Raw genomic sequence first — 22,095 nt, 5'->3', positions numbered from 1 at the left:
GCCAGTAGTTCTGAAACTTTTCACTATCAATACCCTTTTATCCTGCCTCACTTTAGATACAAATCTCATATTTAAAAGATTCTGTTAACTTGTAATTTGTATTCACCAATAATAACAAATACATTCCTCCATAAAAAATAATCACTTTCAGGGGCCGGCCCAGTGGTGCAGCCGTTAAGTTTGCACGTTCCGCTTTGGTGGCCTGGGGTTCACTGGTTCGGATCCCAGGTGCGGTGCAGACCTATGCACCACTTGTCAAGCCATGCTGTGGCAGGTGTCCCACATATACAATAGAGGAAGATGGGCACGGATGTTAGCTCAGGGCCAGTCTTCCTCAGCAAAAAGAGGAGGACTGGCAGCAGATGTTAGCTCAGGGCTAGTCTTCCTCAAAAAAAAAAAATCACTTTCAGAACTTATGGTTATCATGATATAGCTGCTATTATTCTGACTGTTACAACTTGAGACAGAGAAAACGAGTTTAATATTTTTGTTAATCAATGCAGTCTAATTTTGGTAAGTCTGTGGTCTTGATGAAACAATCTGCATAGCATAAATACCTTTCTTTCTATCTTTTGGTCCTGCCAGAGGTCCAGGATCAACAGATTGAGAGCAGTTTGATAAGGTATTGGTAAGTTCGACTTTTGATACAAGGTCTCTAGGCAAGTATAGTTCTTAAAAAATTGGAATATGATGTTGTTCATATATTTTAAAAAATTTTTGGGTTGCTTATTCCAGAGACTAAGCTATAAATAACTGAAATCTTTAGAACATAGCTGTTATTTAAATGATAACATAACTTCAGGTGAGTTAAGAGAAAGCATCTTTTCTAGAGATCCTTAAGTTTTTATCATGTGTTGTAAAACTCTCACAGACACATAATTCTCCATTCTTTATACCTGCTGATCCACAACTGAGAACACTGGAGAGGCCTTTCTTTTCTTTAAAAGAAGGACTACAATATGAATTATTCTAAATTTATATCCTGAAGTTTTAAAATTGTCCTTATGGTATAAATTACTCAATTTTTTCCATTTTTAAATAGTACATTCACATTATTCATCTATTCCGATTAAATTCTGTGACAGACTGAGGGGAGGCAGTGCACTCCCTGGAGGAACATTGTGTTCTCAGCATGAAGCACTGAATGATAAATAATATTTCTTTCTCCAGAGACTGGATCTCCAATTACAGCCTCGTGCATTGGATTAGGTAATTCCAAAACACCTCCTCCAGGGCAAGCAGGAAAAAGTGTTCCGGGATACAATGGTGAGAAATGACCCCGCTTGTTTAAAGTATGTCGTGTTAATAAATTTGGTAGTTTTTGTGTCTGGTGTGAATCATATTGCATGAAACATACTAGGTGTTTAATGAGTATTTGACTGAATAAGTACCTTGTATTAAAAATGAATTTAGTTTTTTTTATTAGCCTATTTGATCAAAAGTAAGATTGTAGGCTCCCAGGACTTGATCTAAAGGACTGTCATAACCAAGAAAATCATATTATTTATGAAGCAGGTTAAGAATATGCATGTGAAATTATATCGCAGACTTCCAAGGACATGTTCTAAATGACTGTCATAACCAAGAAAATAATGTTATTTATAAAGCAGGTTAAGGGTATGCATGTGAAATTAGTATGTATGGAATACCCGCTGGGTGTTGACTATTTTCATACATTGTTTCATTCTGTGCTGAAGCATACTTAATTCGGAGATGTTGTCATTTTAGAGATGAGTTAACTGGTGCCCAGAAAGACTAAATAAGTTTCGTAAGGTAGCACAAATGATCAGCTCCTGAAGACAATGCAAACCAGTGTGTTTTATTTTGTTTGCTTGTTTTTGTTACAGAAGCTGCAATTTTTTTATTATATATGCTGCCTTTTAATTTAAGAATGATGATAGGCTTTTGAACTTTGTTGGCTAAAAATAAATATACAGTGAGGATTCTAAAAAAACATCATTTCATTCATGCTGATGGTAGGGGACAATGAGATACAATATCTTTTCAATATTTGTTTTTAAATTGTTGGTAGTGATTATAATAGTTTAATAATTTCCCTTGGGCTTCACTCCCTAGTTGTATAACTTATACAAGTCACTTAACTTTTCGATCATTTGGTTTCTTTGTTTCTAAATGGGAATAATAATTTTATATGCTTCATAGGGTTGCTGTGTTGTGATGTAACACAATGAAGCATTAACAGAAGCACTTGCCGATAGAAAGACTGAACTACATCTTAGCTAACAGTGTTACTAATATTTCAGAGAAGCCAGATGCACTGATTTGATTTAGACTTGCACCTTCATTTTATAGATAAGGAAAATGAGGCACAGACTTCAGTTATGTTTTCACACAATTTGGCTTAATAGATATATCAGGAAAACCCAGCTTTGGGGACAGAATATGATTCTTACATATAATTCCTATTTGCACATAAATTACAAAATTTAGGGATTAGTGTTTTGCTTCTATACCATAAAAATATTGTGTTTTCCTTCTAGGACAATAACTAATTAAGGAAACATGGATCACTTGGTTTAGCCACGCAGATATATTTATAAAAAGACATTTAAGGTTCTTTTTTTTAAGGGCAGAAATAGACATTCTGCGAAGTCAGAGACTTCTTTGGGCCTGGAAAGGCGCACCCAGCTTCAGCGCACTCCTCCCTGTGAACACTTCAGTTATTGCTCCTTTTATCAGAAAAATTGCTTTTGTGTTGAGCCATTTTTAGGGGCTGATGACTGTGGGAGATGTTAAACACATTTCCCATTCAGTAAGTACTGTTTTTGTATCCAGTTGTAAGAAAAAATCGAGCTTTAATGCCTCATGGAATTTCAGTATAGAAGTTTCTCATTGTCTGAAAGCCGCTGGCTTACAGACAGCCAGGTTAAACACGAGGGCTAAAGTATTTATAGCTAAAGAAATACTGGCTTTATTACTCATGATATTTATATGTTTTGTGGTTAGGCAGAGCTTCAAAAACATAATGTCACATTCAATATTATAATAAAAAAGCACTATCCTTTTGGGAAAAGAAAGAAAACCATTTTTGTGTGAAAAACCTTCAATGTAATGTAACCATTTCACATTCATTGGGTACCTTATGCAATCTTGTCACTTCTATTTTTTATAAGTAATTCTTGTACCAACAGTATGAGAAAGGAATTACTGCCGCTTTTTAGACAGAGAGATTGAAGGGGTAATAGAGCGTGCTCAGGGGCACACAGTAAGTTGCCCACTGTCCTGGGATTTGGGGAAACAAAGATGAATTAGGCATGGCCTCCACCCTTAATGAACTCACAGTCTAGTGAGAGACAGATGTCTACACCGCTAATAACTGTCAGAATAGAATTTTAAAACAAAGCGCTCTGGGATCAGGGGCCAGCCCAGTGGTGCAGCGGTTAAGTTCCCACCTTCTGCTTTGGTGGCCTGGGGCCCACTGGTTCAGATCCCGAGTGTAGACCCATGCACCACTTGTCAAGCCATGCTGTGGCAGGCATCCCACATATAAAACAAAGTAGAGGAACATCGGCATGGATTGTTAGCTCAGGGCCAGTCTCCCTCAGCAAAAAGAGGAGGATTGGCGGCAGATGTTAGCTCAGGGCTAACCTTCCTCAAAAAAAAAAAAGTGCTCTGGGAAAACAAAGAAGGGAGTGATAAATTTTTCCTGGGGACAATGTTCTTCTTTTCTTACAGCTTCTTTCAGTAGAATAATGTGGATCAATGAATCCACATAAAGGTTCTATTAAAGCTTAAAACGTGATGATATACCCTCATTTCCAGTTTGCACTAAGGGTTACTGAATGTGCATACAAGCTTTGAGCTCCTGAAATCTTTCAGGATTTCAACAGTACAACACAGAAAGCATTGGGATAATATTTGGGAAGGTTAAATTAACCTTTAAGGCTCATAGGGGGATATTAAGCCTTAAATCAGAAAAAGGGGATTTCCAGGCTTTTAAATACTTTGTTTTTATTGCTTGAAATATTTTTGGTGTATTTTGAAATTGCTCATTTCCTTTACTTTTTGGAAAGTGGAACATATTCTTAATGTTTTTGATAGAATAGAAGGATATGTTTAAAGGTATATAAACGTAGATTATGAAATTATCAGCATGTTTGAAATAAGATGTCTTTAAGAGAAATTCTGAAGAAAAATTCATGATCTTGTTAGGAATCAAAAGCATGTACTATCTGTATTTTTTGTGAGACATTATAGCTTATTTCTTTATGTTCATGGTCTCACTGGAATTAAAAGATGCTGGGGCCAGCCCCATGGCTAAGTGGTTGAGTCCTCGCACTCCATTTCGGTGGCCCAGGATTTCGCCGGTTCAGATCCCAGGCATGGACCCAGCATCGCTCATCAAGCTACCCTGAGTAGGCGTCCCACATAGCTCAACCAGAGGGACCTACAGCTAGAATATACAACTATGTAATGGGGAGCTTTGGGGAGAAGAAGAAGAAGAAACAAAACAAAACAAAGATTGGCAACAGATGTTAGCTCAGGTGCCAATCTTAAAAAAAAAGATGCCTTTTTAAGCTAGAGTTTTGGGGATTGGATATAAAAAATATTGAAACATTTAAGGTTTAAGGTTATGCGTTTCTTCAAATATTCATTTATTTATTTATATTTTACTTGCAGTTATGGTTTTGGATGACAACATGCAAAAACTGAAGGCTCGGAGTTTAGGAAATATTGTGGTAAAGTAAGCAAAATTTTCAATACTGCTATTTGAAAGAGCAAGACTTGGTATACAATATTAAGAAAAAATGAGGTGGCTGCTGTGCTTTTACTAGTGAGAAGGCTGCCAAGTGAGTGGGTGGGTTGTTTGAGAATACACGGTGCCAGCTCCTACAATTTAACACGGAAGCCCCAAACAGCACAACAAATTTTGATACAGTTTTGAAAAAGAGTAATCTTGCATCTTTTTGGTAACTTTTTCTGATTATGTCAGTAATGCATAAATGATAAAAGTAACTTAAGTACCAAAAATATGAAGAAGTAAGTAAAGTTTCTGTACAGCTGCCCTTCAGCAATACACTGTCAGTTTTGTAATATCTGACTTCACGCTTTTTGATGGGCGTTTTAGGTTGATGAAGCAGTTCAGCTTCGTCTTGTGTGTTCCTGTTTTTCCCTATCTCTGTTTCATGAACACTTTTAACTTTTACTCCACCTCTTAAACATCTTTATCCCCAGTCTGAGCCTCTTAGTCTTTTTTGAATATTTGTCATTATAAATAATGCTGTGTTGAACATCTTTTTTACGTTATCTTTCCCTTTTCTGATAATTACTCTCTTATTGAGTAGATTTTTAGAGGTCAAATAGTAGCATAATGTAAAATCTCTACCTCAACAAGTACCACAGTTCCCTGCTAACATTTTTCATCATTGATCATTTGATAAGCCAAAGTGCTAAAATTTGAAGTAAAAATATTTAAGTTTGCTTTGATTAAATCAATAATTTATAATTGCTATTCTGGTGGAAGCCGAAATGGAAGTTGATTAATTTGGGAGACACACAGTGTATGACATTTTAACAATCCAGGTTGCCTTAGCTCCTCTGATTAGCATGATATTAGCATCCTTACTGATACAGTGTAAGTAGTAGAATTCATCAGAATGAGTTGCTGTAAATAAAGAACATTATGTGTCAAATTTTGTTTTCCTATTTATTTAAAAGAACTCATTACTTGGCATTCTCAGATTGGTATAAGTTTGTCTCAGGTTAGTAAAACATTTTAAATTCCGTGAAAATTAAATGAAAAACAGTAATTTAAAAAAAGATAGGGGGCTGGCCCAGTGACGCAGCAGTTAAGTGTGCATGTTCCACTTCAGGGGCCCAGAGTTCACCAGTTCGGATCCCCGGTGCAGACATGGCACCACTTGGCAAGCCATGTGGTGGCAGATGTCTCACATATAAAGTAGAGGAAGATGGGCACAGATGTTAGCTCAGGGCCAGTCTTCCTCAGCAAAAAGAGGAGGATTGGCAGCAGTTAGCTCAGGGCTAATCCTCCTCCTCAAAAAAAAAAAAAAGAATAGATTTTTTTTCAGTTAGGGATACTTTAACTTACAAAAAGCTAATAGAGGAGATAAATACTGTGATACAATTCTTCACAGATTCTTATGTTATGAGTAAACATGTAAGCACTATATCAATTTTTTTGTTCAAATTTTAAGACATCTTGCTGGCAAGATGGAAACTTTTAATATTGAGTATATCATTTGTATTCATATTTTTCTGATCACAATCCATATTAACATAGAGCTGGTTAAAATTTGCCCAGTTAGGGGGAAAATGGTGGGGGTAGGGGAGGACCTGCTAAAGAAATCAATAATCCGGACAAGACTGTGGATGGGTGTTTAGCTTGCTTAGGGAAGCGCATGGTTTTTGAAGCTTTTCAAAGCACTCCTGCAGCATACATTTTTATATAACCTCCTAACTATAAGTGAGCCGTCTCTTTCATAAAGCAACTCTTGCGAGATCCCAGAGGAGGCGTTTTATCCCAGTACAGTTTAAAAACCTTCCTGAGTCCTGTCACTCTGATTATTGCTGGCTTTGCCTCGTATCTGTTTAGAAATAATAAAACATGGCAATAGCCCACATAAACTATAATTTTCTCTTGGTAGCAATTATTGTTACCCCAAGTACTTGAAAATCATACAACTATTGCCTTAATGCATTCTGTGGTTTAGATTGTCACCAGCTCAGAATGACTTTCTTCCCCCATATTCCTAAATAGGGGATTTTATTGTACAGATCTGGGAATCAATTTCATTATAAATTATTTGAAGATACACTATATTATGGCATTCGATGGACTTTGATTCCTCCCTTAATAGCGAAACTAGGTATTTGAAAATATTGTGTGTGTGTGTGTGTGTATGCATGTATATGTATGTATATATATGTATATATGTGTATATATATATATACACACAGACATATAGAAAAAAATTGTATTTGAAAGGTAAGATAGAAATAATCAGGAAAAATAATTACCAGCATGATCTCCCTTTTTTTAATAGAACAGGTCTCGAAACCTTATTCTAGGAATTCTGTTCTATCTGTGAGAGCAAGGGTTTCCTATTGAAACCTGCATCTCCAGCAGCCATTCCGCTCTAACTCATCGACCTGAAAATTATTCATGCGCTCCAGTGGCCGCCCGCAGTATGCGTGGGATGTTTTCATATTTCACATCTATCAGTAAGACTTGTTTGCGTCAGCCCGTGGCTGTTCTGTGTGCCTTGAGGGGATGCATCATTCATCCAGATTGGAAAATGGCCAATGGATGCTTTTTAAGAGTACATAATAAATATGCGTGTAATTAATTAAGGGAAAGGAAGAAGCACACCTTCTTGACTTAATAAAAATTATTGTGGTTTTACAAAAATAGTGTGTAACTTGAGAGATGATCATTCTTTCCATGTGGACCACATTCTAAAGAAGGTTTGTGGTCTGAAAGCAGGATGCCTTCCAGATACCAGCTAAATGGGCCCCCAGAACACTTGGTGGCCTGTAAAAGGTGTTTTTAAAAAACTTTAATTTTTTTTTTTTTTGAGGAAGATTAGCCCTGAGCTAACAGCTGTTCCCATCTTCCTCTACTTTATATGTGGGACTCCTACCACAGTATGGCTTGATAAGCAGACCATAGGTCCCTGCCTGGGATCTGAACCAGTGAATGACGGGCTGCCAAAGTAGAGCACATCTACTTAACCACCGTGCCACTGGGCCAGTCCCTGTAAATGCTGTTTGATTAGGGATTGCACATGGTGTCCAGAGTCTACAAAATATCTGAGATTCTATATTTCCAGAAAAGTATTGATCCCAAAATTTGAGAAATTTATAATCAAAATGAATACATATTTAGTTAAATATCTATAAAATTTAACATCATAATGACTTCATTGTCAATTTAGTCTTCATAAATTTTTCATTTCATTTGCAAACAATTTTTAGGTCACATGTTCTCACTTTGAATGATTACTGAATATGTATAGTGATTGCTGAGAAATAAACAATGGGAACTAAATGTGTGGCTTCTTGCCAAATCATTTCCAAAGCAAAATGATAACCTTTTCTTTTTCAGAAAAACTTCTAGTTTATATGCTATATTGCTATATTTTGTTATCTTTGCATGAATATGGGGTGAGGCCACCAGTATTAGGAATGACTAGGGCCCATGAGGGCCTTAGAACTGAGCTAGCATCAAAAGCAACCGCTAGAAGTGACTGCCCACCAAATAGGAAGTCCATTTTTCTCAATTATTCATGCCCATGCTTTTTTTTATTATTTTGTATAATAATTAAGCTGAACATTCTTTGAAAGTACAGTATTCCCTAATGCTATTTATGTTCACTAACTATACTTGTAGTGATTAAAGAGAATGGAGGGAAAAATCTACAGGAAATATTTGAAATGTGTAGGGCTCAAACTATATTAAAGTCAGTCAATAAAAAAAATAATGACTCATTGTTTTAATCCCAGATTTGTTTGCTTTTTGTAAGTACAGCTATAGCTTCTTGTTTCACTATAAAATCTGTTGTGAGTAGTGTAAATAACTTTGGAAACTATCTTTCTCTGGCAGTTTCTTTAAAATCTGAAGCTATAATTGGATTTCCACACTTTGCAAGATACTAAATGTAATGATTCTTTTTATCATATTAAGCTGACTCATCTCCAAACCAGAAACAGTGAGATGTGGCAATTATGAAAAAACTCAATCCACTTCAGTTGTTCGAACTCCTCTGTTAAGCCTTTCTAGAATCACTGCTTTGATCTCTTGGGGTTCCCTTAACTAGACAGTAGACATCTTAGTGATTTCTAAACTACTGTAGACCCTCAGATGTAATAAGCATGAATCCTGCACTTTTCATAGATTCCTTGCATTCGTAAGATTTACCTTTCTAGTAGAAGAGAAAACGACATGTCTGCATGAGTGTTAGAAAATTCCTTTGATTTTGAAACTTACTCGAGGCAGTTAATTTAATGGGAAAGTTATGATATCTGAATTGCTATAAATACAAAATGTTCATGAATGTTAGAAGGTGTTCCTGCAATTGCATACAGAGCTCCAAAGTGCAGAAATAAAACTACAAGTCGATAATTTCCAGGCAACACAGACCAGGGACGAAAGAAAATCTCAACGGCAATTGCTTTCCTGGATACCACAGGGCTCCCTGTTATTAAAGTCATAGGTCTCTGGCTCTTCCTCTCTCCTGGGCATACATTTTTCTCTGACCAAATCCAATTGTCGCTGTTGAAAGTGTGGCTTGTCCACCTCCTGCTGTATTCCGCTGGCCTGTGCCCTGCAGGCAGTGATGGGGTGCAAGGGAGCTGTGTGGCCTTGTCTGAGGAGCTTTTCCTCTGGTGCCTGCTGATTTCTCAGCCTCCAGATGTTGACCTCTTGGCCCCTCACGATGTTTGCTCACATCTTTACAGCCCTGCAGGAGTGAGCCAGTCACTGTGCTGCCGTCTTGGGAGAGCGGCAGGCCAGCTTTCAACAGTACCCTTTGAGTGAAACCAAGGACGTCACAAATTATAATTCCATTCCTTTCTAAATCTCATTTACAGATTTTAGTATGATCTTTTCTTAGCCTCACGACAACACTGTAAGGTAGGCCGTGGGACGGATACTATCCTCATTTTAGGCACAGGAACCTAAATATCATTCGTACTTCACAGCTAGAACTCACATTTATTACTCAGTCTTTTGTCTGCCCAGAGAGAAAGAAATTACGTCCTAATCAATCTCTTCTGGGGAAATAAAAGGTAGCTTCATATAAAAATCTCCAGTAAAGCCTAAAGATTCAGTCAGAAATGCTGGGAGTGCAAAGTTGGGATCTCATCTCAGAATTCTTTAGGGAACAGGAATTCTGTCTGCAATTTATTTCTGTTACTTTGGGGATTCCTAATGGAGCAGTGAGTATAGACCATGCTTTGTCTGAGATTGGAGGCATCTAGGAGTTTTACATTTCAGATTGGTCAGGAATGTGTCACCTTCTGTGGTGATGGACATTCCCTTCTTTCCTTAGCTATTGAAGGACTTCTCAGCACTCTGATGCTTCCCTCTCATCACACACACACACACACACACACACACACACAGCTGTCACTGCTGCCTCAGTTATTCCTCTCCCCCCTTAAGAATGGTCTCTTTGGAAAGGACATTCTCTGAGAGGATTCACAATTGGATGGTTTGTAACAAAACTCCCCTTGTCACTCTGCTTGGAAGATTAGGGGAGGGTATCACAGGGTGGTAACAGTTGACCTTGGATTTGAAGAATGAATACTGAGACATTAACCAGCATATTTCTTAGTGTTTTCATAAATTTCCCATCCTTCTGCCATTCCAGTGCATTTTCATGTTATTGTAACTTCAGAAAAAAAGTATTTTTTTTATAACTTCAGAAAAACAGCCCCAATGCATCCCCTGTTGCAGAAGGAAAACTTGCATTTAATATAGAATAATCATTAAGATAGCGATAAGAAAAGTGTTAATTTGGAATACTGCAAAAAATTTTCCGCTCCAGCTCATATACATCTGACTTTTGTCTGGAGTTTATTGCTTCTCTTCTCACATGTTTTACATCATTGATATGTTTACTATCACAAATACTTCCAATTCTGGAACTTCTCTTCTTTTCTGCTTTTCTTTAGGACTGTTACATGGCATCTTCCAAGGTTCCTTCTTTAGAGTCCCTTTTCAATATTCAAATAAGAAGATCTGAACTTTTAAAGACACCAGACTTTGTTAGTGAAGAGCAGAGAGTGTTCCCTTATTTTATCCTACTAATTACTGATTGCAACTTTGTATCTTTCGTTCCAGCCTGCTCTTCACTTAGACTTGGGGTTAACGAAGTAGTTTTCTGGGGGCATCTCAAAAATGACTTGGGACAGACACATGTGACATTTCCAGCAAGTCCATACTTAACTGGGGATAAAAACTTCCCTTCCAAGAGCTCCTGGCAGTACAGGGTTTGACCACCTGCTATAAAATAGCTTGACAGACATCTTAAATGTTTACATTTTGATGTTATTTCATTAACTTATTGAGATGGACGTAATTCACAACACTCTTTCTCCCTATCCTTATCCTAAAAAGTACTACATTTCTTGTCGTACACAACATGCCGGCATCTCCATGCATCTGAGATCATAGTTTATATCTTTGTCTCATGAGAGTCCAACACAGTGACTGAAGAATACCGAGCACCCAATAAATATTGATTGAATGAAGAAAATAAGTGCATGAGGTAATGCATGTGTAAATGAATGAATAAATAAATAGAACAATCGAGTAATTCCTCTAGTGTTTCCTTCTCTAACTTTCTTGTCTTCATTCTCTCTCCACTGGCTACTTCCACTCAGATTGTCCCCCTCCTAAATCAGCCTGCCTCTCTGCATTAAACTGCTAACTTAAATCTCTTCTTTCAGTCATCCATAAACTTTTAAAAAGTATAGTCTACCCTCACCGCCTCCACCGACTTACTTCTTTTTACTCCTTATTGCCTGCTCCACTCTACAATAATGGCGCTCCTGAGGATACTCAAAATATTTAAATTACTAAGTTCTGTGAGCTCTGTTGAATCCACCTTCAAACAAAATTCGCACTTCATTTGACCTGGTTGAACACTCAGTCATTATTGAAACCCTGCTCTGGTGGCTCCTCAGACGCTCACTCCATGTTCTCATACTTCTCTGGTTTTCTTTTTGTTTTTGTTCGAGGGTCTTCTTTCTTTGATCCCTCTTTAACACTGGCGCTTGTCCTTGGAATCTCCTTCCTATTCCATGCTCTCTTCCCAGATCATAGCCTTGTTATTTTTAATTCTCTAGATCTATAGGTATTTACAAACTGATGCAGACCTTTCCCAGACGAATGAGAGATAGTATAAAAATGCATACTGTCCCTGTTCTTCAGAAAATTTATGCAGATATTTAAAGTTTTGTGCAACAGCTGAGAAAGCCTGTGTCCATAAAGTTTTTTTTTTTTTTTTTTGGAGGATGGCTACCTATACTTTTAGTCCTCTAGACTTTAATTAATTATAAGAATGTAATCTATCTGTTACTAAGAGAAAACACAGATCATCAGGGCATCTTCTTTAAGAATATAGATTGCAAACTTAGCCAACTTCTGGGAAGCATAAGATGTTCCTTTTCTCTCCAGTAGCACTTTTACTGGAAAATGCTAAACTCTTGGTCCCGTGTACACACACTGAATTAGGTCTATGCTAGGCCACCAGAAAACTCAGTTCACATTCAATACCCTAAGCACTAACTCAGTTGGATTATTATTGCAAACACTTAAGAATCTCTGTTTACTGTGAGGAGGCAGTGTGTGGATGCTGGTGGAACAAAATCTTGGTTTTCGGGTGGATAAAATGAAAGAGATGCTTGTTTGACATTATGTCCTCCTGTATGCATAGTCCTTAGTACAGACAATGTTGTGTGTTTAAGGGTTTGGATCAGCATTTCCGTATATCAGCGATCAGGTAGGACTAAGAAACAGCGGCTCCCCTTAGACCTGACATGTGCATTCTAATTTGCCTCAGACCCCAGTGCAGCCTGAGTGTCAGCTGCTGTTTATTATCACATTATTTTATTTTTCTTGTTTTAGGGAGATGTTTTCTTATACCCATGTATGTGTTAAAAATTGTCACCATGAAAGATAGAAAGGACTATATATCATGATATATTTCTTGGGAACAACTTAAAATTATTTCTTATTTAATATGCAAGCAGAATGCATGTTTATTGTTGTTTATTTTACATATAGTCAGCTTCACTGATATGTGTTATCTATTCTAGCCCATATTGACTTTTTTGATTGGTCATCTCTTCTTAGTGTTCTCTTCACCTCTTTATCCTCTACATCCTGAAAATGCTGCTAAATTGAATGATTTTTACTGGTTGCCACATTCATATTTTCTTTCAGTGATTAATAAAGATTTTTACACTAGTTTTTAAAATATTAACAATTAAACTGATAAAGTGAAATTATATGCATGGTGATTTGGAAGGTTAACATAGAAACATCAGTTAAAAGGACCCGAAGGGATTATCTGCTTCAGCCTGCTGCCTTCATCCAGGTTCAGTGATGAAGAGAATAGTGACAGCGACAACATAGAAGCATCTCTGTGGGTTTTTTTACAGATTACAAAATGCTTTCACATGCATTTTATGTAATTATATGAGGTGCAGAAATGCTAAGGTAGCATTTTTCCTCCATTTAAAAATATTACAAAAAGAAGACCTAGTGAGAGAGGACTCCCCACGAGGCAGGACATGGTGGAAAAGGGCGATCACAACTGGGCTGCTGATCCCACCTGGACCAGTATTTTCTGCCTGACGGAATGTTAGCGTATAATTGAGCGCCTTGAAGACTAATATTGGGGTGGAGGGTGTGTGATGTTGTCTCATGTGGGCAGTAGTAGCCAGGTGTACTTCATTTTCAGTTTTCTCAGCATCAGCACTGTGAAGTCACTGCTTCACTTAGTATTCTTATTGTATGAGTACGGGAGAGTGCGTTTTTGAAAATCCTTAAGTTTTACAGTATCTAAGTTTCCAAACTATAAAGCATCTAAAAGCTTTCTGTGTCCAGAAAACAATTTGAGTGGTTCTTTTCTTTAGGTGGCACTTCCTACAGGGAACTGATATGAGAATGTATTCATTTATCTATATAGAGATAGATTAGATAGATAGATAGATAGACAGATAGGTGATAGGTAGAGATAGATAAAGATTAAGCTCTTGCCATCTGTATAACACCTGTTTCATACTATGGAGGAAAGAAAGAAATATAAGAGGAAATTTCTTGGAAAGAAGAGATATAGACTCTCTCATATTCGATGTTCTGAAGTATCTCCATGTGTTCCTACGAGTGAGACGTCACATCCGTCGGGATGGTCATGAAAAGGAAGAATAGAAGAGGAAGCAGCGAGAGGGAACTCCCAGAGTGGGAGGCGCACTGATTGCGAAGACAAGATTGCTCATGGGATGTTTAACTGGAGCATTCCATTACACAGAGACAGGCGAGGGTGGCAGTTGGTAACTTGGTACTTAAAAAAAAATGAATTTGTTTGCCCATGGTGGAATGATAGTTCTCAATAAGTAATTCTCAAAAAGTAATGCATTTTGGTTCCTTTTTGCAGATGTTATGTTTCTTATTGAGACAATGACTGCTACTAGTAACTATTTGAATGCCAAATGTGTGTGCCTTTTGTGCCCTTTCCAGAAGCTACAGTCATCTCTCAATGACTGTGCAATGTCATGGTCAACTACTTCAGCCTCAGTTAGACATGATCTGTCCAGCAGATTTAGGGATTACATTTCAATGTGGGATTTGAAGTGTAATTATCCATTGCACTAGAATATTATTAATTCTAATTAATATGTCTTTATTACCACTTTCATCATAATTCTAACTGCTCTGTTTTTATATAAGGTTGCCATTACCACCTGGGGCTTTTTCAGGACTCTGGAAGAATCAGGAAGCATTCAAGCATTTATACTTTGAAAAATTTCCTGTAAGAACTTTGTTATACTTTTGTTACCTTCTTAAGTACTTCTCTATTTTTCTTGCCTAAGTTGAGCAAATTGCTCCTAGAATCACAGATACAAAGCAACTTTTTAGGGTTATCTGGACCAGTTTCCAGATCTCAGGGATAAGAATGTCTAAACCACAATTGTCTAAATAAGTCATTTTTATATGTATTTTTATCAGTTTCTGGACCTAGAAATTTCTCAGATTCTCTTAGCAGATTTTACTGGAATTCCATGTTCCCTTGATATCAGGAATTTTTTGTTAACTTAAAACATTTTTGTGCTTTCGATATTATTTCCTCCATTGGATTCCTCTGCAGACTGAGAGCACCTGATCAGAACTGTACACTGCCACTAGGACCCTTTAATCTCTTCTACTTCTGGTTACGTGAGCAAAACTCGTTTGGCTGTCTCAGAAGTTGTATTTTTCCATTTCTTTACTTATTTTTGACGTTTTCTCCTGAATGTTCCCTGAGCTTTGTATTTTAAAATCCCATTTATACATCCCATAGATACATGATAGGACAGTGTTCTCAAAGCACAACCCCCAGTGCCCGGGATAACAGAACATATGCCTCCCTCTGTTCCGTTTTGTCATTGACCTGTTACTCTGTGCCACGGTCATGTGTTTTGTGTTTGTAACAACACATTAGTGATGATACAGGTCAGAAAGAAACTTCTGTTTCTTTCCCTGAGGGAGATATCTGGTCCTCATTAAGCACTAGGTAAAAAAAGAATGAGTGATCAGAATTTTATTTTAAAAAAGTGATTCTAAGTATTTAGCGTTTTATCTTTTTTGTTTGTGAGTAAAGGACAGGTAACCTAATCAACTAGATAAATGACCAGAATTAGAATAGCTTCCTTTAGAAAAAGATCTCAGAGTTAAATGACCTCAGTAGCCAGGATTAAACATGTCCTGAGGGCCGCTGGCAGGAAGATGTGTCAGTGTATTGACTCCAGTCAGCCCATTCTGTCTGCCTGATGGACCACACTTCAATCATCAGAGTACTGATAGGATTAATTACCACCTGACAGTGGCAAATAGTATGTGCATGTAGTTTTGATGTGATCACCTGCATTGAAATCTCCTTCAAAGCCCAGTTTATGGTTGAACTATATGGAACGACTCTATATCCTGCCTTGTTACCCTGACCTCAAATTTCTAATCTATGTGCTTAATCACAGCACAGAAGGGTTGAGTAATTTGCCCATAGCTTGGAAGTGATGGAGCTGACATTTGAACCCATATAGTCTGGCTCCAGAGTCTGTGCACTTTAACTGGACTCTAGGCTGTCCGTCTAATAAGAACTGCAATAGTAATTGCAAAAAGACCTGCCAATTATTGCGGGCTCATGGTGTGCCAGGGTCTGCCCTATTCATATACACCATCCCATTTACGCTCATTGAAGCCTTATAAGGTATAGTTCATTACCCTATTTAACAGATGGGCATACTGAGTCTCAGAAAGATTAAGAAACACAAATAGTGACTCACCTGGATTTGTCCTGAAGCCTATGCTCATAAACATATGTATCAAGATAACTCAGAATTATTAGGGGAAGTAATATTTCTTTCTTTCCACTTCTTCTTCTTCCTGATTTTTCATTCTATTGTGCCTTCTGGACCAGTGAATATGTGCTGCTACTTTGAGTTGATTAAAAATTAAATTTCATAGTACAATTATATTTCACTGAAGCTCGAGTACAATCCAAATTCATGTTAATAAACTAATGCTCTATTTTATAATTATGTTTAGGGAGCTTTAAAGCTTTTAAAAATTAATGCAATTAAAGAAGAAATCTGTCAAAGAATTACTTTGCAATACCAAAGTATATGGGAAATACTAAGCTATTACGTCTCCATTAAAAAAAAAATTGGGTTCATAAACTTTACAACTCTTAAGTTCAAACACTCAACTTGAACATATATAAGAACTCTTTAATTTATTCCTGGCTGTTAGAGAAGCAAAGAGATTCTAGTAAGTTATCAAAACTAAAAGTAATTTAATTCCATAGTCTAGTTATGAAAGTTAAATGCGTAAATACATTTCTATCCCATTTAAACCAAACTTAAAAATGATTGTACTATCTAGCAATACATGCTAATTGGACATTATTTATTCTTATTTTCAGGGATATTATGACACCATGGATGCTGGTTACATGGATGAAGAAGGCTATGTATATGTTATGTCTCGAGTTGACGATGTGATAAATGTTGCAGGTCACAGGATTTCTGCAGGTGCCATTGAAGAGGTATTGAGAACTATTGGTCTTCTCTTCCAGGTAGTAGGGAAAGAGCTGAACAGAAGTGAATATTGAGGTGAAGTCTTTCTACCTGGAAAATTACCATACCCTTCCTTTGAAGCAGAGGCTAGATTACTCTAATATCTCTCTCACTTTACTTCCTCTCGCGTAAGTCTTCATATTCTCCACACTCCCCCCAACCATATCTGGGTGGTTTTGAGGAATTTTAAGTACTTACATATATTCGTTATTTGTGGGAGAGCCTATATATATTTCTTTTTGTTACTCGTTACATGATTGCCTCTAGCTTCTTGATTTTCTCCTGTTTGGTAACCCAGGTTTGCATATAGTCTTTAAGTGGTGTGAGATTTAAACATTTTATTGTACTCTTAAATCCTGAGAATTTTATTCCAATGTGAGTTACACAAAGTCCTCAGAAGAGTTTTTAAGAATGTGTTTAGTTTTTTACATTTACCAAGAGAAAAATCCATTTTTTGTTGTACAATACTATGAGTTTTTAATACTTGTATATGTTCTTATAATCATCACCACAGATGGATACAGAAAATATCAACACTGCCAAAGAATTCCCTCATGACATCACCTCTCTATTCTGACTCTCCCCATCCCTAACCCCTGATAGCCACTGATTTTTCTCCATTTCTATGTTTTTGCCTTCTCCAGAATGTCATTTAAATGGAATAATACAGTAAGTGACCCTCTGAGACTGTGTTATTTCATTTAGAAAAATACATTCAAGATCCATGTAAGTTATTGTGTGTATCAATAATTTGTTCTTTTATATATGACATTGTGTGGAAATACTAACCAGTTTATGAATCCATTCGCTCCTCAAAGGATATTTAGATTGTTTCTAGCTTTGGGCAATTATAAATAATGCTGTTATATATATTCAAGTACAGGTTTTTGTGCAAAAATTAGTTTTCATTTCTCAAGCATAAATACCTACAGTGCATTTGCTGAGTTATATGATAAGTGTATATGCTTAGGTTTGTAAGAAACTGTCAAACTGTTTTTTAGAGTGGCCATGCCCTTTTACGTTCCCATCAGCAGTGTTTGAGGCTTCCTGTTTCCTCCCATCCTCATCAACACTTGGAACTGTCATTATTCTTTAAACTGTACTAATAGATGTGTAATAGGATCTCATTGTGCTTTTGATTCGCTTTTTGTGTGATGACTAATGATGTTGGGCATCATTTCAAATGCTTATTTGCCATCCATATACCTTCTTTGGTAAAATATCTGTTAAAACCTTCTGCCCATTTTTTAAAAATTGGGTTGTTTTCTTATTGTTCAGTTTTGAGGATTCTTTAGATATTTTGCATACACATCCTTTGTCTGACATGCAATTTGCCAATATTTTCTTCCAGTCTGTGGCTGATCTTTTTATTCTCTTAAAAGTGTCCTTCACAGAGTAGAAGTCTTTTTCATAGTGATGAAGTCTAATTCACCATTTTTTTTCTTTTACAGATCATGAGTTTGGTGTTGTATCTAAGAACTCTTTCCTAACGCAAAGTCATAAATAGTTTCTCCTTTATTTTCACCTGAGAATTTTATACTTTTATGTTTTACATTTAGTTTTTTGTTTTAAATTTTGTATCAGCTCAAGTTTACATTTTGAATATTTTTTTGTATATGGTACAAGATATAGGGTGAGGATTATTATTTTTTTAATATGGATGCCAATTATTCCAAGAATCAATTGTTGTGAAGACTGCCTTTTTCTGTTGAATTCGCTTTGCACCTTTGTGAAAAGTAAGCTGACAATAATTGAGTGGGTCTATTTCTAGAGTATCTCTTCTGTTTCATTGATCTATGTGTTTATCTTTTCACCAGTACTATTCTGTCTTGACACTTTAGTTTATTACAATGTCTTAAAGCTGCATAGTGTCCACATATGTTATTATTTATCAAAATTGTTCTGGATGTTCTAGGTCTTTTACTTTTCCATATATATTTTAGAATGAGCTTCTCTATAGTTGTGATAAATCCTGCATGGATTTTGATTGGAAGTGTGTTAAATCTTTAGATTCGTTTGGAAAAAATGGATATCTGAATTATACTAAATCTTCCAATCCATGAACTTTGTATGTCTCTCCATTTACATAGGTCTTTTTTGATGTTTCAGCAACTCTTTGTGCTTTTTAGATACAGATTCTGAAGAAACCTGTTAGATTTATAGCTAAGTATTTAATTTCTTTATTTTTTTGAGGAAGATTAGCCCTGAGCTAACATCTGCCACTTCTCCTCCTCTTTTTGCTGAGTAAGATTGGCCCTGAGCTAGTATCTGTGCCCATCTTTCTTTACTTTATATGTGGATGTCTGCCACACCATGGCTTAATAAGCAGTGTGGAGGTCCCCGTCCAGGATCTGAACTAGTAAACCCCAGGCCACCAAAGCAGAGCATGTGAACTTAACCGTTACACCACTGGGCCAGCCTCCTAAGTATTTAATTTTTCTTAAGCTATTGTAAATAGAATTTTTTTTTAATTTTGGTTTTCAGATTTTTATTGCTAGTGTATAGAAATAGTATTGTCTTTGATGAACTATGTATTTTTCTGTAGATTCCTTGATATTTCCTATGTAGACAATCATGTTGTCTGTGAATAGAGGTAGTTTTATTGCTTTCTTTCCAATCTAAATATCTTTTATTTCTTTTCCTTGCCTTCTTAAACTGGCTAGAACTTCCAGTATGGCATTGAATAAGAGTCATAAGAGCAGATACCCTTGTCTTGTTCTGTATCTTGGAGTAAAAGCATTCAATATCTTACCATTAAGAATGATGTCACCGGTAGGTGTTTCTGTAGATGGCCTTTTTAAAATGAGGATGTTTCCTTCTATTCCTAATTTGGTGAGGTATTTTTTTTTGTTTTTTCTGAAGAAGATTGGCCCTGAGCTAATACCTGTCCCCAATCTTTATCTTTTTGCTTGAGCAAGATTCTCTGTGAGCTAACATATGTACCAATCTTCCTCTGTTTTATCTGGGATGCTGTCACAGTGGGGCTTGACAAACAGTGCTAGGTCCATGCCTGGGATCCAAACCTGGGAAGCCTGGGCCACCAAAGCAGAGGACACAAACTTAACCACTATTCCATTGGGCTGGCCCCAGTTGTGGTTTTTGTTTTTATTATTTTGAATTAATGTTGAATTTTGTCAAATACTTTTTCTGCCTATATTGGTACAAGTATGTGACTTTCTTTTTAAGCCTTTTAATATGGTAAAAGACATTAATTATTTTTCAACTGTTCAGTCCTGTATTGCTAAGATAAAGCTCACTTAGAAGCAGCGTATTATTGCTTTTATATGTTGACTTTTAAAAATTTCATGGTAATTTTGCCTGACATCAGCTTCATGGCAGAGTGAGCTGGCCCCTTAGACTATACCCCTAAGATACAATGAAAAGGACATTTATACACCAACAGAAGACATTCAAACAATGCAAAAGATGTCTGACAGACCCACATAGCCATATTTCTGAAGGTGGAGGTACTGGACCCCCTGGAGGAAGTGGAAGGAGGTAAGGGGATCTCCTCTCCCTCCCCAACAGCAGCAACCCAGGGCATGGGACATTTCTTCTGAGAGGAAAAGGAGAAGGTGTAGCCCTCTGTGAGAACTCCTTTGCCCTCTAAGTTCCCACACAGCCTGTGGGAAAGTCCCACACAGAGGTGACTAAACTATTGCTGGGTTGTCTTTATCAAGCCAGAACCCAACAAAAGTGGATAGCAGAGGGAGAGCAAGAATCTCCCCAGGACCTCAGAGGTGAAAGAAAGTGCCCCTCCCCCCACCTGGTGCTCCTGCTGAGCTGGTTGGCCAGGGCGTGCATACAGATAGAAAAGTAGCAGTTGTGAATGAGCAGGCTGTGGATCTCCACAGGCTCAGCATTCCCAGCTCCTGACCCCCACCCAGTGGCAGCAGGTGGAAGCTGTGACCAGGTACTGTCCCTCTGTGGAGGCACAAATACACACTGTCAAACAGTATGAAAAAATATATTAAATCTCCAGAACAGAAGGAAAATGACAAGCACCCAGAAATCAATCCTGAAGGCATAGAAATTAGTAATCTAAATGGCAGAGAATTCAAAATAGCTATCATAAAATACTCAATGAGTTGCAAGAAAGTACAGATAGACAGTTCAATGAAATCAGGAACTTCTTCACAAAAGAGATTACAACTATAAAGAAAAACCAATCAGAAATGTTAGAGATGAAAAACACAATGGATGAGCTAAAGAAAAATCTGTACTCCCTGAAAAACAGAGCTTATATTATGGAGGAGAGAATCAGTAGTCTAGAGGACAGAAATATAGAAATGCTTCAGATGGAGAAGGATAGAGAACTAAGGCTAAAAAGAAATGAAGAAATTCTCCAAGAAATAGCCTACTCAATTAGGAAATGCAACATAAGTATTATAGGTATTCCAGAGGGAGAAGAGAAGGAGAATGGAGCAGAAAGCTTGTTCAAAGAAATAATAGCTGAGAACTTCCCAAACCTGGGGAAGGAACTGGAAATATAAGTGAAAGAAGACAACAGACCTCCGAACTATATCAATATAAAAAGACCTTCTCCAAGGCATATATTAAAGCTGGCAAAAGTCAATGACAAAGAAAAGATATTAAGGGCAGCAAGGCAGAGGAAAATAAACTAAAAAGGGACTCCTATCAGGCTTTCAGTGGATTTCTCAGCAGATACCTTACAGGCTAGGAGAGAGTGGAATGATGTCTTCAAAATTCTGCAGGACAAAAACTTTCAGCCAAGAATACTCTATCCAGCGAAAATATCCTTCAGATATGATAGAGAAATAAAAATTTTCCCAAATAAACAAAAGGTAAGGGAGTTTATCACCACAAGACTCCCCTCCCCCAAGAATTCCTCAAGAAGGCCTGCATACCAGAAAAAGAAGAAAGAGGCTACAAAGACTTGAAAAAGAGAGAAATAGGTAGACAAAATCAGAAAATTGCAGCTCTCTATCAGAACAGGTTAGTGAACACCTAATTATGACATTAAAGATAAAGGGAAGGAAAACACCAAAAATAAATTAATCTCATCGTTTTAACCACAAACTCACAACACAAGATGGAATAAATTGTGACAATAATAACTTAGAAGGGGAAGCAGAGAGGGATGGAATTGTCTGAGTCTAGGGAAATAAGAGGCTATCTGAAAATAGACTATCTCATCTACAAGATTTTTTATACTAACCTCATGGTCATCACTAAATAAATAATCAGAACAGAGATACAAATGATAAGTAAGGAGAAAACTAAGAAAACCATCATAGAAAACTACCAAAC

At 36.9% G+C, this 22,095-nt stretch overlaps 1 protein-coding gene across 3 annotated transcripts in view; it reads left to right on the top strand.

Moving 5' to 3' along the window:
- The window catches only part of ACSS3 (acyl-CoA synthetase short chain family member 3), a 167,700-nt gene that overhangs the window by 129,659 nt on the left and 15,946 nt on the right, over window positions 1–22,095 (top strand). The window contains exons 10-15 of one of the 3 annotated variants that reach the window (XR_006886145.1): window positions 1,171–1,266; window positions 4,642–4,705; window positions 14,441–14,522; window positions 16,671–16,793; window positions 17,469–17,550; window positions 18,276–18,882. Coding sequence is in view for 2 of the 3 variants with exons in the window: in XM_046646348.1 (XP_046502304.1) it covers window positions 1,171–1,266; window positions 4,642–4,705; window positions 14,441–14,522; window positions 16,671–16,793; window positions 17,469–17,480 (377 nt within the window). In the remaining variant the exon portion in view is untranslated. Of the gene's footprint in view, window positions 1–1,170; window positions 1,267–4,641; window positions 4,706–14,440; window positions 14,523–16,670; window positions 16,794–17,468; window positions 18,883–22,095 lie in introns of those variants that run through there. The other 2 variants (XM_046646348.1, XM_046646347.1) reach the window with 2 other exon arrangements.

Source organism: Equus quagga, chromosome 19 (genome assembly GCF_021613505.1).
Source record: "Equus quagga isolate Etosha38 chromosome 19, UCLA_HA_Equagga_1.0, whole genome shotgun sequence".
In the NCBI taxonomy this organism is placed as follows: domain Eukaryota; kingdom Metazoa; phylum Chordata; class Mammalia; order Perissodactyla; family Equidae; genus Equus; species Equus quagga.
This window is presented reverse-complemented; position numbering and strand designations above follow the sequence as displayed.